This window comes from Misgurnus anguillicaudatus, chromosome 17 (genome assembly GCF_027580225.2).
Source record: "Misgurnus anguillicaudatus chromosome 17, ASM2758022v2, whole genome shotgun sequence".
NCBI lineage: Eukaryota > Metazoa > Chordata > Actinopteri > Cypriniformes > Cobitidae > Misgurnus > Misgurnus anguillicaudatus.
Window position 1 is genome coordinate 37,328,756 of NC_073353.2, and position 16,121 is coordinate 37,344,876.

Genomic DNA, 16,121 nt, shown 5'->3' on the forward strand with positions numbered 1-16,121 from the left:
TTCCTAAAAATATCTCTAATGTTATATATATTTAACACTTTATAGTAATGTTTCATTGGTTTATGATCGTTAGCTAAATTAGTTAACAGAAACTATCAATGAACAATACTTCATTTTAGGGATGCAACGCTACCAAATTTCTGTGCCGATAGCGATATTTGATCACTTGGAATGACTTCTACCATTACTAATATATACCGATAGCTTTGTTGGTAGTTTTAGTTCTTGTTTCAAATTATGTCGAGCTTTTATCGATTATAGGCCAATATATACTGTAAGTGCATTCCTACTTAATTTCATTTAGTTCTTTTTAACTCTTTCCCCACCATTGACGAATTATCTCGTCAATTAAGAGAAAACGCTTCTCTGTCAATGAAAATATTTTACGGCAATCTGTATTTCTGCTATTATGCACTAGGTGATGCTCTTACCCAACTTATTAAACACTGAAGCAACCACTGATCGAAAAACAGTAAAAACTCACTAAATGTTTTGATCATCGTTTTAAATCTGATCTCCAACAAAAGTCATTTACAAAAATTCAACAATCTCAGCTTTTTCCTCAAAATTTAGTTTTTTTGAAGAAACCTACCCATATTTGAGAAGTAATAAAAGGGTTTGTTCTTTTATTTGTATGTTTATATATTTAAAGAAGAATATTTTCTGAAAAGCATTAAACTTTTGCGAAAGCTGGCTTGCAACTTTTTTTTAAACGCTGGCAGGAAAACAGTTAATTTCAATTTAATAACACGTTTATAAAATCAACTTTAGTTAATGCACCAATAATAAATTATATTTTTTTCATTAACTAACTTTAACAAAACATAAAAACATATCTTGCTCATTGTTAGTTTTTGGTTGCTGTTAATGTTAATAAATGGAACCTTAATGTAAAGTCTTACCAAAATCTCTATAGATACAGCTGACAAATGTGTTTGGGGTCTGGTTTGGCATGGGGAAAATAAATCCTGTTTACTATAGTTATCACTCACTTAATTTTTTTTAGGACAACAAATGGAAACATTTACGATTTGGTCCAAAAAAATTTCACCAGCCTGGTTGGATATAAAATCTAATGGACTGTTTTAGTAGCTGGGTTTCCATCAAAACGTAAAGCAAATCGTTCAAAATTCGCAAAAAAATAAAAACAAACAAATTTGTAGGTAGATGCGTTTCCATCAAGTTGTTCAAACGAATGAGGTGGTGTTGGTAGCCTAGTAACCAACAGTAAAAAACAAGGCATGCTTAGAAAATGGAGACACTGTCGAGCCCCATAAACGGGAAAGACAACTTCAGTTGATCTAGCTAGATGATCATTCACGTGCGGGTTTAATGTTCGCTACGCTTATTTGTCAAATACGTTTCCATCTCCCATTATTCGCATTTATTCTTTTTCGCAAAAGTCAAAAACCACCTCAAGCGAACGTAAAAACCTTTTTCCGAATTAAGGGATTTTTATTAGAAATTTGGCTTTTCTTATGCTATACTTTGAATAATTGAAACCCAGCTAGTGGTTGTCTTTAACAACGTTAAATCTCTTCAAAATGTCTCCCTTAGACACGAACGAGAAACTACAGTAACCAGGACATGTGTTCCCCCTCGAGCAAACAGGGTCTACTTGACTTGTTTCCTTGTATATATACAGTATATATGATGTACGGGAACACCTGGATGGATTTATAAGTATGTGTGCATGTGTGTTCTTCAGGGCTGCTCTCCACATGCATGCTGGGTAAGACAGAGCAGATGCTTGCGTTTCGGCAGGGCCAGTATGACATCATCGCTGACATCAGGACTGTACATGCATCCTCCACTTACCAAAGAATCCAAATCAATTCTTTGTTTGGCAGCATAAGCGCCTCGGTATGGGACGCAAGGAGAAGGGAAAGGCTCATACAGAGAAGCTTTGGCAGATTCGCATTCTCTGCTGGAGGAGGGAGCCACAGAGATGTGCTACCAGAGTCGGTGCGTGTGAGCGACTATTCACCTCCCCACATCCAAAAATAAGAGACCGTATGTGTCACCTGCTTTCCAAGAAGCCAACGAAGGGGAAAACACGCAGAACGCTTATTTGAAAGAACATTATGCGGTCAAATGTGATGTTCACAGGACGATCAGCTTTTTGATGATGCGTTAGCTACGTTGAAATTGATGTATTTGAAATTGAACCCACGGGGTCAAATTTGGCCAATGTAAATTGCTGCTACCCAAGATCTACAGGGTTAACTCTAGAAGACTACAGATCTACTGTAGATGCTCATCATAGCATCACAAACTTTCCTTTGCAAGTTGTCCGAGCTCAGGTGCATGATTTGAATCAGTTTCAAATAAGGCGTCTGCTGGGAAGAAGTGTTGCGAAGGTCGAAAAAACTGAAGAAAAAAGAAATGTAGTGTGTCTGATACTTTAAAGATGCTTTAGAACAGAGATGTCCAATCCTGCTCCTGGATGGCCGGCGTCGCTACCGAGTTTTGCTCCAATCGAACGCACATGATCCAGCTAATCAAGGTCTTACTCGGCACAGTACTACAAACTTTCAGACAGGTGTGTTGAGAGAGGTTTCATCTAAACTTTGCAGGACACCGGCCCTCCAGGACCAATTTTGGACACCCCTGCATTAGACCATTATGCTTTCTATTGAAAAAGCAATGATTGTAGTTTATATGAGGTATTAGGTTATAAAACACAATGCTAACAGTAGAAATCCATCCACACATTAAGTCTGATGAAGATCACATGTGTGTCCTTAAGAGTACTGGCGTATACGTTCTTGCTCTTGCGTTGAAATGCAATGAGTGTGGAAACGAACACGCTCCAGAAACCTGCTGACGGATGGACAATTTGTCAGCCCACAGACGCTGGGAATTGTTGGGAAGCAGGTGAGATGGAGGTCTTTCTGTTCTGATGACTATGAGCCAACACAAAGTATGTTTTCACTCGAAATGAGGCCACACAAAAGACAAGTTACAATCTTGACCTCAACTACCCGTGAATGAACTACAGCATCATATGTTTATGATATCTACCGGCTCACACAAAGATCCTGAGGCAGGTTGTAATTTAAGTGTAGTCAGACCTCATGTTGGCTTATAGACGCTGTGTTAATGTAATGTTAGCCCTGGAGACTCTTTAAAAAGCGCAGAAAAAACCTCCCCGCTGTTCTGATGTGTTCAGTATGAAACATAGCGTATACTGTAAACAAGCAAAGCTCACCTATATAATCTATACAATGTTAATCGTGCCCAAACAGCAAACAGATTGACCTCATCAGTCTGGTTTTATATGTGACCCTGTCTGTGAAAACACAGCTAAAGTCATTTTTGGGATTTAAAGGGGACATTTCACAAGACTTTTTTAAGATGTCAAATAAATCTTTGGTGTCCCTCACAGTATGTATGTGAAGTTTTAGCTCAAAATACCATATAAATAATTTATTATAGCATGTTAAAATTGCCAGGTAGGTGGGAGCAAAAATATGCAATGCAAATGAGCTGGTCTCTGCACTTATTGGCAGTGTCGTGTTGGATAGTGCAGATTAAGGGGCGGTATTATCCCCTTCTGACATCACAAGGGGAGCCAAATTTCAATGAGCTATTTTTTCACATGCTTGCAGAGAATGGTTTACCAAAACTAAGTTACTGGGTTGAACTTTTTATAACACTTAAACATGGAAAAAAACGATGTCCCCTTTAATATAAAGAACATTCTGTGAATGTATGACTTTGATAACCTTGAGATTGGAGAAATGTCTTAAACCTGTATTTCACAGATAGGGTGACATATAAGAACCAACATCCATTAAAGATTATAATCTCTTTAAAAAAACGAATTTACATTTCGACAATGTTTCCTGCACTTCTTTTCTGAATCTACAGCACGGTAGCAAACAAATGCATTTGAGTTGTGAGTTGCAGTCCGAGTTTAAGGGTCCGTCTCATTTCTCTGTCTTACCCCTTACCCTTACCCTTTCACCTCGGTTTTGCGCGTTCATGTAAGGTGAAGTGGTGTCTCAATTCTCAGTTTGATCAAGGGCTAGGGCCAAGGCGTAGGGATACATAGCCCTTGAAACGAAGTGTGATAAGGACCACACTTGAAAGAGAGAGGTAAACATTAACGTAAGAATTTCTCAGGAGAGCCGGCATCAAGACGTTTTATTGATGAACGTCGAACTGTCAAGGAGTCGCACAAATGAAAGTAACGTTATTTTCTGCAGTTTAATTGAGATTATATTATGACACACATCATGTTTTATGATACTTTTAATAAAATGTTTCAAGCGGTTTTAATTGTAATGTTTTTGTTTTGAATCGCTAGTTAAGGCGCTAGCTAGCAGCTAAGTTTTGCGCTATTTGTTGAGCTCCGCTCAGGCAATCGATACCACAACCTGAGACAACGGCATCTTCTTTGTTTGTCAACGCTTGTCTGTTTACGTAGCAGCCGGTTAGCGGCAAGGGAAAGTGACGCAAACGTAAATCGAGTGGTGTTTCATTTTTTAAACGAACGATCTGTCTTACCCCTTTCCCCTTTACTCGGTTTCAAGGGGCAAGGGGAAGACGAAGACAAAGGGGAAGGGGTAAGACAGAGAAATGAGATTGGCCCTAAGTGTGATAAACACTGCAAAAAAGACAGCAAAAATTCTTATGGCGCTTTTCCATTGCATAGTACCCCACAGTTTGGTTTGGGTCGGGTCAGCTTACTTTTCGGGGCTTTTCCACTAGGTGCAGTACGTAGTACCCTATACTTTTTTAGTATCACCTCGGTTGGGGTTCCAAGCGACCAGAGCCAGCGACCAGACCAAAACGTGACGTGAAAACATTGTAGTTCACTGATTGGTCTGAGAGAATCGTCATGACCAGTGTCATCGCTATAATGTAAAAGATTAGCTTTACCTTCGTGCTAGCTTGCGCTGTCTCGAGTAAACCTGTTGTCATCTGTGCTCTGCTATAAGTTCCCAAACTCCCTTTTAGCGATAAAAACATCCACAGGTTGAGAATCAGGAACACCATAACAGTTTTTTTCAGACTTGCAGTTTTTGGCGGCACATTCGCGACGCGCACGTCCGCATATATGCTTAAATGCAATTTAAATGAGGCTCAGCGGAGCGCGTCAACCGACGCCACGGTTGTTTGTACAGAAACTGTCATGTGAGACAGATGTAGTGATAAACACGATGTTCAAACATCTATTTGTGGTGGCCATTTCTAATTTTGTGTCAAACTAAAAGATAATGTTAAATGAATGTATGGGAATGTACAACAACGCTTTCATTTGTATGATGTGACAGCAGTAGGCAGCGCAAATATAACGACACACCTAATTCCTCCCACTCTGAAGTGTTACTAAACTCGATGGAAAAGCTAACCAAGCCAAAATGATGTGAGCTAACCCAAACCAAACCGTGGGGTAGTATGCAATGGAAAAGCTCCATTACAGTGCTGTACTTGCTGGTTGCATGCATGGACAACCGCACAACAACTACAACCTGATTCGTGAACAATAAACTCTGGTTCGGTTAGGATCTATTATTTGGGAGTAGTTCACCCAAAAATGGTCCCCATTGACTTGACCATAGTAATTTTATTCCTAGTATGAAAAGTCAAAAGGTACCATTTTTTGGGGTGAACTACTTCTTTAAAAGGATTGATAAAGAACATTTTATCGGACCAGCACAGTTACTCTTTATGATTTCCATCCCAATTTAAGGATAGGCAGTATTCCTAAAACTCTATGGCACCCTCCTCCTCAGGGGCGGGAAGAACTTACACAGGTTGAAGTAAGGGGTTTGTGGCGAGACAGGGAAGGCAGGGGTTTGGGGTAGAGCCTCACCACCGAAGCTCGGAGGGGGGCTGACGGGCCCCCCATCCATTTCCTCAAACGCTTCTCTGTAGCTGTGCATGTGCTTCTAAAGACAGGAATAAACATACAGATGTAAACACACATATCCATCACAATATCAAGCGATTTAAAAGTGTTTGTGAAGTCTACCTCCTTAGGCCGCCCCCCTGGATTCAGAGCGATTGTATTGGCCAGCTCAGGTGAGATGCAGCGGATGGGGGAGCGGACTGAACTTCCTCTGGTCGGACTCTCTTCTTGGGACAGACTCTCGCTGGCGGTCCGACGCCGTCCGGGAGCCGAAGCGTCACTGGGTGACATTTCACCAGACTGGACTACTCCTGCCGAAAACAAAGCCAGATATTGTGACTATTAGGCCTATAAAACACTCATCATACTTGAGATTAAAAAAAACTATCGATGACCTCTAAAGAATTCGCTCTTAGTCAAAAGCTGCATCGAAGTCAAACACTTACTACATTAAAGCCTGTTGAAACGACAAACAATGTTCTCATTCAAGAAGCCTTGAGTTCAGAAAGCTGGATTATTCTGCAAATTCATTCTTTTAGTAGTGTGTACTTCTGAATCAACATCCAAGCCTTGAGTTTCACCAAATCCTGAGCTGCTGGTGCGGGTAAAACAGGATTTGTGTAAGTCTACTCTTTCAGGCAAGTCAAATATCGAGCAGAAAGGGGTAATTTAACAGATTAAGTCTCATTCAACCCATTCATGTTTTGCATGCATGTTATTTTTAATGCATTACTTGTCAATAGTCTCTATTGGTGTTATAAATGAATGCATGCATGTGTGCTCTACCTCTTCACAAACGCATACAGCTACAGTTCTGGGCCTATTTAAGTGCACTTGGTTTAAAACAGAGAAAGCCATTAATAAACTTTGGTGGGAGAGAGAGGAGTGTTATGGAAACCGGGCAACGGCTGAGCAAAATATTTACAAGCTCCCTGAGTGCAGCCCAGCACTGATCCGTGTGGTCGGACCGCAACTCGGAGCCCCTACGATCGGACCATTAGGACCTCAAGTGACCTAAAAATCAACTGTGGAGAGAATGACCACTTCCTCTCCGGAGACAAGCCAGCGCCCTCGTTCATAAACGTGACACGCTCTGACAACAGAACGGCCCCTTGTGTGATGTCACAAAGGGGCGGGTCTTCAAAAAGATTCTCACAGTCAATCTGCAATCCAGTCACATTCTTGGATCAGACTCTTATTCTGTTTCTAAGACAACATCAAAGACAGATTGCAAAAAACTGCCAGGCTGGGACGCCGCAGTTTATATGAATCCAGCGCGTGCTGCAGTATCATATGGGCAACAGCCCCAGTGTCACTTCACACAGACCGGGAAAGGAAACATCCAGAACAGATGTAGTACACAGCAGTAGTCCTCTACATCTGTGCATGACAAACCCCGGCCTGTTGCCTTGGTGACCACACAGTGCTAATAGATCCAAGATGGGGGAGATGCGAGTCCAATGTTTTTCAACTCGGCTGATATGCAGGCATAGCAGTGCTGTAAAAAATAGCAATAAAGTTCAATCTCAATAGATTTCAGCGATTTGGCAATATTCAATATATATGCAGTATTTTATCTATTTGTTCTGAAATGGCTTAAGGGGGTGAGATTTGCTTTCAATCAGGGAACACTTTACATCTACTAGCTTACAATGGCTGTTTTTACAAGTTTTCTCTACCATACGCAAACAGATGGGAAAATTAAATTTCTATTGGATATATACAGTACAGGCCAAAAGTTTGGACACACTCACTCATTCTTTATTTATATATTTTTCCACATAACAGAATATTAATAAACTCGTCCAAACTATGCAATAACACAAATGCAATTGTGGAAATTATGTTGGTGACTGAAAGCATCCAAGTTTTACTTTAGACTGAATTTTAAAGAATATTGAAGGACTTCACATTTAATCTGGGCTCTTATTGATATATATTTATTTATTTTCCAAGGGGCGCAAATTCAAAATATGTTTTCGTTGCGTCATGTGAAGCTTTGTGCATCATGTCAAAATACATGCCCGCCGCACAGGCGTCGAAACGGTTTATGATAAAAGAGACGCTCACGTCCACAAAATACTCGCAAGACACTAACTTAACACTGAACTTTGATTACACATGAGATTAAACAAGTATATGGCAAATGTGAGTGTCTCTTTTATCATAAACCCACCCGAAGCGTCCTCAGCAGCCACGCACTTTGGCATGACGCTTGATGAACATAGGTTCACAAGACGTGCCAAACACATATTTTGACATGACGAGCCACATACATGTCAGGTTAAATACAAGTTTTGAAAAGCTTCGCATCATGCGCCCTCGAAAAAGAACACAAAACAGTCCAAATAATGACTAGCAATGGTTTTGAAATCTTACAATATTTTAGTATTTTAATTAAAGTAGTTTCATTCATACAATAATACAAATATTTTGGTGGGTCCTGATATATATTATATCAAAGTGGGTCACAAAAGAAAAACTTTGGGAACCCCTGATCTAAATAACAGTATTTGCCTAAATACATGTTATGTACATATATCAATATATTGCCGAAAAATAGCCGAATGACATATTCTTAATGAAATGATTGTAATGGCCAAATTAAAAGTGCATTTAAATCAGTACAATATTTACATGAATTAAGAACTTTTATTAATTTTGGGGGAGGTCACTCATAAGCTCCTTTGCTTTGGCCCACCCCTTTTGACCATAATGGTAATAAAATAAAGAAATAAATAAATCATTTATTAAAGGAACACGCCCTCATTTTGGGAATTTGGCTTGTTCGCCGTGTCCCCTAGAGTTGGATGGGTCCATGCATGCCTTTCTCATCTGCGTGCGTGCTGTGACTCTGTCTGGCGCAGCCCCTGCTAGCTTAGCTTAGCACAAAGACTGAAAGTGAATGGCTCCAGCTAGCAAACTGCTCCCAATAAGTGACAAAATAAAGCGAACATTTTTCTATTTATGTGTTATGATTTGTATAGACACACCGTGTACAAACAACAAGGTCATATGAAACACAGACATCTTTTAACAGTATACATACTGGGAACTATATTCTCAGAAGGCGAAGCACTGCTACTGGGCGGAGTGATTTGCTCGCAGCACCCGAGAAGCCCCCTGGTGAGGAGCAGAGAGTTCGGTCAGAGTTGTCAAATCACTCCGCCCAAGATGCAGTGCTTCGCCTTCTGAGAATATAGTTCCCAGTATGGTTAAAAGATGTCTGTCTCATATGACCTTGTTTTTTGTACACAGTGTGACTATACGAATCACAACACATAAATATTCGCGTTATTTTGTCAATTATTGGAAGCAGTATGCTAGCTGGAGCCACCCACCTCCAGTCCCTGTGCCAAGCCAAGCTAGCGGGGGCTGCGTAAGACAGAGTTACAGCACACACGGAGATGAGAAAGGTATGTATGGACTTATCTAACTCTGGGGGATAAGTGAATAAGCTAAATTCCCCAAATGTGGGCGTGTTCCTTTAAAATCATTGTAATTATATTGCTGAAAAGAGAAAATTTCTTCTGCTTGTTTTACCATCATAACTCTAAACAAACAAAAAAACTATTTTTCTTTTCTAAACCTAATGGATTCCATATAAGATACATGAGATATCTGACGGATATCAGAATATCCTCCTCAATTTCTCCCATCACCTCCTTTACGCTGGAATAGATCACATTCAGGTCAAATACAAACATTCATCCTGGCACCTGGCTGCTGACCATGGCCTGCCAGGTCCAAACAGGACGGTCTGTGTGCTAGACATGTTCCCTGGTGGCTGATAAGGATTGTATAATGGTCTCCAGACTCAGGGTGGATTTATTACCATTTTCTATCTAAATGCTAAAGCAGAGGTAAGAGAGAGTCTTTGAATAAGAGTACTGTCTGCTCGCCCTCATATTGTTCCTTGAACAGATCTTGTGACATGGGCTCGGTTGATCCAAACAGATGTGGCTTTGTGTTGCTGCTGCGTAACCTTAACTCGTCACATAATACAAATGCAATTTGTTTGTAGAGGTCACACAGCACAAAAGCACCAAACCTAAGCTTGTACTCTAGGACTAACCGTGCGGTGTGGAAAGTTCAAGTGCAGGTTAGTAGTTAGTAGGGTAAAATTCAGTAAAGACTAAAAACATTGGTTATTAAATAAAACACAGTAAACACAGTTAAAAGCACTGGAGAAGAGGAAAAGAGTGAGATATCACACAAGCGCACGTGCACACGAAGGTGTTATGAGGCTATGGCAGTGGGCAGCAAAGAGCAGCAGATAGACCAACCACTGAAGGAGATAGAACGCCGCCGGTGGCCGAGCACAGGAACACCCGGACGGTCACTGATGCCTCGGATACGAGCGGTGTACTCTACACACCAGCGGGAGGATGAGGAAGAGGAAAAATGATGGACCAGGGCAGGAAGTAAAGGAGAAAGGTGAGGAAGAGGATGAAAAGGTGGATGTGATGATGGGACGAGCGTTCCACAAACAGGATAATCATGAGAAATGTAAAAAAAAAAAAAGAGGGAAAAAGAAGGTAAATTAATAATTGTTATGCCAGCACATTGCTAATAGCAAGTGTAATCAATGCAATAAAAGCACATTATAATCTCTATGACATTGCTCATCACCATAAAAATCACTGTAAATATATATTACGATCAATTGATTCGTTGCCCAGCCCTAGCATGTGGTATGTGTTTGCCTTAACATCAGTCGTAAAGATAAATGGACTGTTATCTCTGCCTATCTCTGTCTCCTGTTGCAAATGGTAAATGCAGACAAAGTGTTTAACTAATCCCAGATAACCACAGGCTTGATAACCAAAGCCCAGTATGAGATAAAGAGTCTTCAATCAGCTTGTGTCAAGAGCAAAAACACAAGAGATGGTTACGAAGACACAGCTTCCTCTTTCAAATCAAGTTATATTATGAACATGGCTATGCAAACATTATTGCGTAAAAAAAAAAAATTTTGGCTGTATGGCATTCATGGAGGAACCTTGAATTGGAAAAAGGTGCTTTAGACTATAAAATGAGTGAAATGGTTCTTTGAAGAACTTATGATTAAAAAAGTGCTTTTGAGGAACCAAAAAATGGTGAGTGTGAATCTGTAATTTAAAAACAACGTTGAGAAAGATAAGCGATGCACAAAACAAGCTTGGTCATCTATTCAACATGCTCGCATAACTCTACAAACATTGCAAGGAAAAAGATGAAGACATCCAGGAAAATCGTTTTAAACTTCGAACAGATAATGTTAAGAGAAAAAAACTGTTGCTATATAACAGTCCTGAGTTGGTTGGGAACCTCTCCAGATGTAATGTACAAATGTTCGGTTTTAACTCAGGCCAGAATGCAGAAATGTGGCCTGATATTAATTCATAAGCCAGAAGCACTTTGGACAAAGCTTTCTTTGTGATCTCACAGCGCTAATGTCAATGCCAAAATAAAAACCTCCACCAAACAGTCCCTGCTGTAAACATAAAAGACAAGCTCGACTCGAACCCTCAAGAAAAGTAGAGACGTCTTTCTTTACTGTAGTACCTTGTTTCACGTCATATATATCTCTGAATATACAATAAAATCTGTGTGGTTGATATAACATAAAAGTTAAAAATCTTGGCCAATAACCTTCCAGGGTTTGATCATTAACACTGTAGCCTTGAGCAAGTTTAAGTTGTTTTTGATGAAAGCTTCAACTGAATGACTCATTTTCTGTAAATGAGTAAATGTATATAAGTCACTGTGGCTACACTTTGGATTTTTGCCAAATATATAATGCAATTGACTGTGAGATCTGTAAAAACAATTTTAAGAGTGATCTTACCAGCTACACGGTGAGCTACCAGACCCTCTAATCTGTAGTTGCCATCTTCTTGTTCGGTATCTCTGGGCAGAGGAGATGAGGAGGCAGAGTAGCTACGCTGGCTCTCCAGGGGCTCAGGGGACTGTGAGGTGGTACTGGAGGGGTAGATGTTTAGGGGTTTCAGCTGGAGAACTCCAAAGGTGGATGAAGGCACTGTTGACTGGGACATGTGAGAAGCCTCGGCCTCAGAGGGAAAGGAAGCATGCTGGGATAAGGTTGTGGGTCTTTGTTGGTTGATGACCGGCTGCTGTGGCTCTGGGGACGCAGATGAGAAGTGTTGATGGACCAGAGGGTATCCCACCGAAGAAGCTATTCCACGCTCGTGAATGGCCGCATCAGCCTGGAAGGAAGGCCGTGTCTGGCTCTGAGCGAAAGACGGCTGAGTGGTGACTACACCCCCCTCCCCGGATGGGGCACTGTGGGACTTGGGCACTTGGGTAAGTGCCGGGTCAAGATCCAACATAAGCATGTTGAGTGCCTCAATGGACTGCTCAATGTCTTGCTGTGACGCCATGTGGGGAAACTCGGGCAGGCTGTGCGATTGCAGTACAGGATTGAAGGTGACCCCATCTGTAACTGGCACCTCTGGAACTCCATACTGCTGCCACACATTCAGTCCTCTTTGCACTGCATCCCTACTGCTTGTTGTGCGAGCGGGAGCTTTAGGCATATATTTCTGATCTGTGCCGAGGGTTGCCCCAAATGACTGCGATCGATAGATGTTGCCGTTCTGGCTGGCATAGCCACTAGGAGCTCCCAAGTTATCCTGGGCAGATAATGAGCCATGGACAGGAACTTTAGGCTGTTGCACTTTCACATGGACACTCTTCTCCAAGTAGGGCATATCTTGCCCATTAATGACCGTTTCCGATTGGTAATACAGGTCAGCTGGAGTAGCTCTGCCCTCGAATGAAGACAGGGTTCCAAGACTGTCCACGCTGTTTCCTTCTTGACTGTTAGGCAGGTCATCGTCGAGAATATCCGTTTCTCTGTCTACGTTGTTATGTCCATTCACGTGAACCTGGGCGGGGACAAGGTGCAGGACTCCACCCCCTCCGCTCCCAGAGGTGCTCTGGTAACCTGTCCGATGCATTGGTGCTTCCAAACCACTGAGCAACTGATCCAGCTCCTGTTTTTCCTCTGGGCTGAGGGGCTGGGAGGACGGCTGACTCACCAAGGCCGGCTGCTGACTGGCTTCATCGGTGCGGTCAGTTTTGATGGATGCTGTGGAGTTGCCTGAGTCACTGCTGACAGACAAGGCGTGGTCCACCGGGGGTAGGGTGTGGTCTACAGCAGGTAAAGAGTGATCGGCAGTGGCTGGAAGACCATTGGTTGTGACTCCTCCCTCCAAAGAGTCTTTCTTCCGAACTTTAGCGTAGAGGCTACCATCCAAGGGACCTTGTGTGTGAATGACGTCTGTAGAAAAGAGAAAGATTCTGATGATTATATCAGCATTTATAGTAGTAGAACAATATTAATATGTATAGCATGAATGCACTGTAAGTCTCTTTGGATAAAAGTGTTGCATTAATGCATAAATGTAAATTACTGGCTGACTGTACAAGCGAAAACCACATTCCAAAAGGCATGTTAAAGATTAAAAAAAGGCTTGCTGAGAAGGCTAAATTCTCATCTACAGGAAACACTGTCGGGCTACAGAGACCTTTCAGAGACACAGCAGCTTTTTAAAATCAGATAAAAGTACATTTACGTGTACTCACACATGCACAGAATGGCAACTCATCCTCTGTAAAATGAGTGAGTTGGCATCTCTCATGAGAGGAACTCTGCCCCAGTGTCCAACACAGTGACTCACCAGTGGAAAGACCGGAGGCATTTCCTTTCTCCTCGGAATTAAAGCATCATTTCCTATAGCCCCACATTTACACACAGGCACACATGCTTGGACACTTACACAAACAAATAATGCACCCTTTTTTAGAGTGTATATGTGTCTATTTATATTTGGCTCTTAACAATCAGGGTCTTGTTTCCCTGTGGTCTTGCATTTTAATAACACACTGTAATGGTTTTGTGACCTTCCAAAACCACTAAGCTACTATTCCTACGAAATGGCCTTGAAATATCAACAACGCGTCGCAATCCGGGAACAAAAACGAGACACGCTCTGTTAGGTATGTTAAGGAGTGTGCGACTACCTCAAGACCACAGACTGCAACAAACTGTCATTCATTCAGCGAAACACTCAAGCACAGTTTCCCATGGTGTCTTAATGCAGGATCTGTCGGGCCGCTGTTCTGGGAACAGTGTGGACATAACTCGGTGCTCCACCGCGCTGTTTCTTTGACACTCTATAGCACTAATAGCTCAAGACGTAAGACTAGAGCTCTCTGGTTTCACGTAGCTAGAAATTTAAATATCATCACAGTCTGGTAAATCTGGCTCACTTCGAAACTGTTTTCTGGCCAAGAACCGCCTACTGAAACACAAGGACTTGATTTAACTGACATGACAAACAACCAACTACAGTTAGTTTTGTTATTTTGAAAGACATTTATGAGCTGGCTGTCTATAAAAAACTAATTCAAATACAGCCGGTATCAATAAATGACTACAGCAACAAAACACAGATTGGCAGTATTATTTCCCAAAACTATTTTTCATTATTTTCACACAAAAAGATAAACTTGATAACCTTGTAAACACAACTTTATTTGCAGGAAATGGTGCCAGTAATTAGAATCAGTGTGAAACTGCTAATTATAGACAGCTCCTAGCCTTTTCCCTTGCATTATCCACCAGACAGAATGAGGGGGTCTCTATCCCCGCTCTCTGGGACTTTATATTTCTACGTCGATTGTACAGAGAAGCCTATGCATTGACGCAAACCTAAGCCGTAGCCTAAGCCATAGCCTAAGGCGTAGCCTAAGGCGTAGCCTGACCTGCACCCCTCCAAAAATATAATAATGTTTCAGTGTTACGCAGGCCGCAAGCACTGTGATTGGTCTGCTAGAACCCCAAAAACAAAGTTAAGGACCAAGTTGGGGACCTACATGTATTTTTAACAACTCAAGCTGCAACAAATGCACTGCCTTGATACTTTAACATGCTCGTGGGTATCGCCTACTAACAATCTGCATGTGTAATTGCACTCGACGCGAACAACAGTATAAATAAAAACTGATGCGTAACCTACAGGGTAGAGACTACACCGTAGGTCCAATGCAAAAATATAAACTGCCCTTAACAGTTCCCTCAACTGCCTTAAAAATAGACATCCCAGGTTACATCAAGTGACCCAGTGACCTTTAGGTTGTAGATGTCTACTTGCAACACATTCAATATTAACCTTTGACCCTAAGTCACAGGCAGCTATGTGACCTACTAGTTTGACCAGATTAGAGATGTACACAAGCTAATGTCTGTCAAAAAACCTGCTGACCTTGATAAGTCTCCACTCGTTGTTGCCAGAATACCAAAGGAAAATCACTGTATGAAACCGTATTCATCTGGCAAATATCAATTTAGGATAATTCTGCATAGGCTGTCAAATGTCAATAACTCAGGGACAGGTCTTAAGATAATGAACGTGCCTTGATGTAGGTAAATATTTAGGATTTTTATGTTATAATTTGTTTGTATTAACCAAAGTACTGAAATGCCTGACATCCCCAAATCAGTTTAACCAAAGTCTAAGACTTAATGGGAGTGAATTCAGATGTCTGAAACTGAAATCACTATGTTTGTTTCTCCTAAGTGAGGCAGGCCTGATGCCAGCACGTTCTTTAAAGAGCACAGCCTGGAAAAAATTTGTATTTCCCTCATTCTTCATTATTTCTTTCTCTCCAGTTTCCTTAACAATCCCTCAGCTGTTTCAAACATCTCCCAGTGCTCCAGTATTCCAAAATAACACACCCACCGTGGCCCAGCGAAGACGGCAGCACCTCATATAAACCTTTCAGAAGGTTAAAACCTCAACGGTGACATGTGAACGTTCATGTCCGAACGGATCTCAAATTTAATTTGTACCACTAAAACACCTCATGACATCAGAAGATGTGTTGCTATCTACAGACCCTGGCATCTTAATATGACAGCAAGACTAATTTAAACAGACACGCCGCTTATTTTTCTTCACCTGCTTGGACACGTCGATCACGACTCCCCGTCTGCATTTATCCCTAACCATCACTCATAAAAACAGCAGGACATAACACATGGTAAAGTGCATTAAACGTTACTCAAAGCTCTGGTTTTACCTCAAAATCACAAAAAGAAACACAAGAACCATTCCCTACCTCCCTCCAAGAAGAAAGTTTTAAAAAGTCTGTTTTCGTACTCTGGTTGTCCAGCAGCTCAAGGTTATAAAGACAAGGGTGTAGTTTTTGGATTAGAAAGCTCCGTCTTCGTTCTTCAATCCTAACTCTAATA

General features: G+C 41.3%; 1 protein-coding gene across 14 annotated transcripts in view; it reads right to left on the reverse strand.

Moving 5' to 3' along the window:
- The window catches only part of tns1b (tensin 1b), a 282,589-nt gene that overhangs the window by 28,350 nt on the left and 238,118 nt on the right, over positions 1–16,121 (reverse strand). For 11 of the 14 annotated variants that reach the window (XM_055215155.2, XM_055215150.2, XM_055215166.2 and 8 more), the window contains 4 exons: positions 11,691–13,145; positions 10,147–10,230; positions 5,984–6,171; positions 5,762–5,900 (listed from right to left, as the gene is read on the reverse strand). In XM_055215155.2, the coding sequence (XP_055071130.2) occupies positions 5,762–5,900; positions 5,984–6,171; positions 10,147–10,230; positions 11,691–13,145 (1,866 nt within the window). The remainder of the gene's footprint in view (positions 1–5,761; positions 5,901–5,983; positions 6,172–10,146; positions 10,231–11,690; positions 13,146–16,121) is intronic. The other 3 variants (XM_055215157.2, XM_055215158.2, XM_055215159.2) reach the window with 2 other exon arrangements.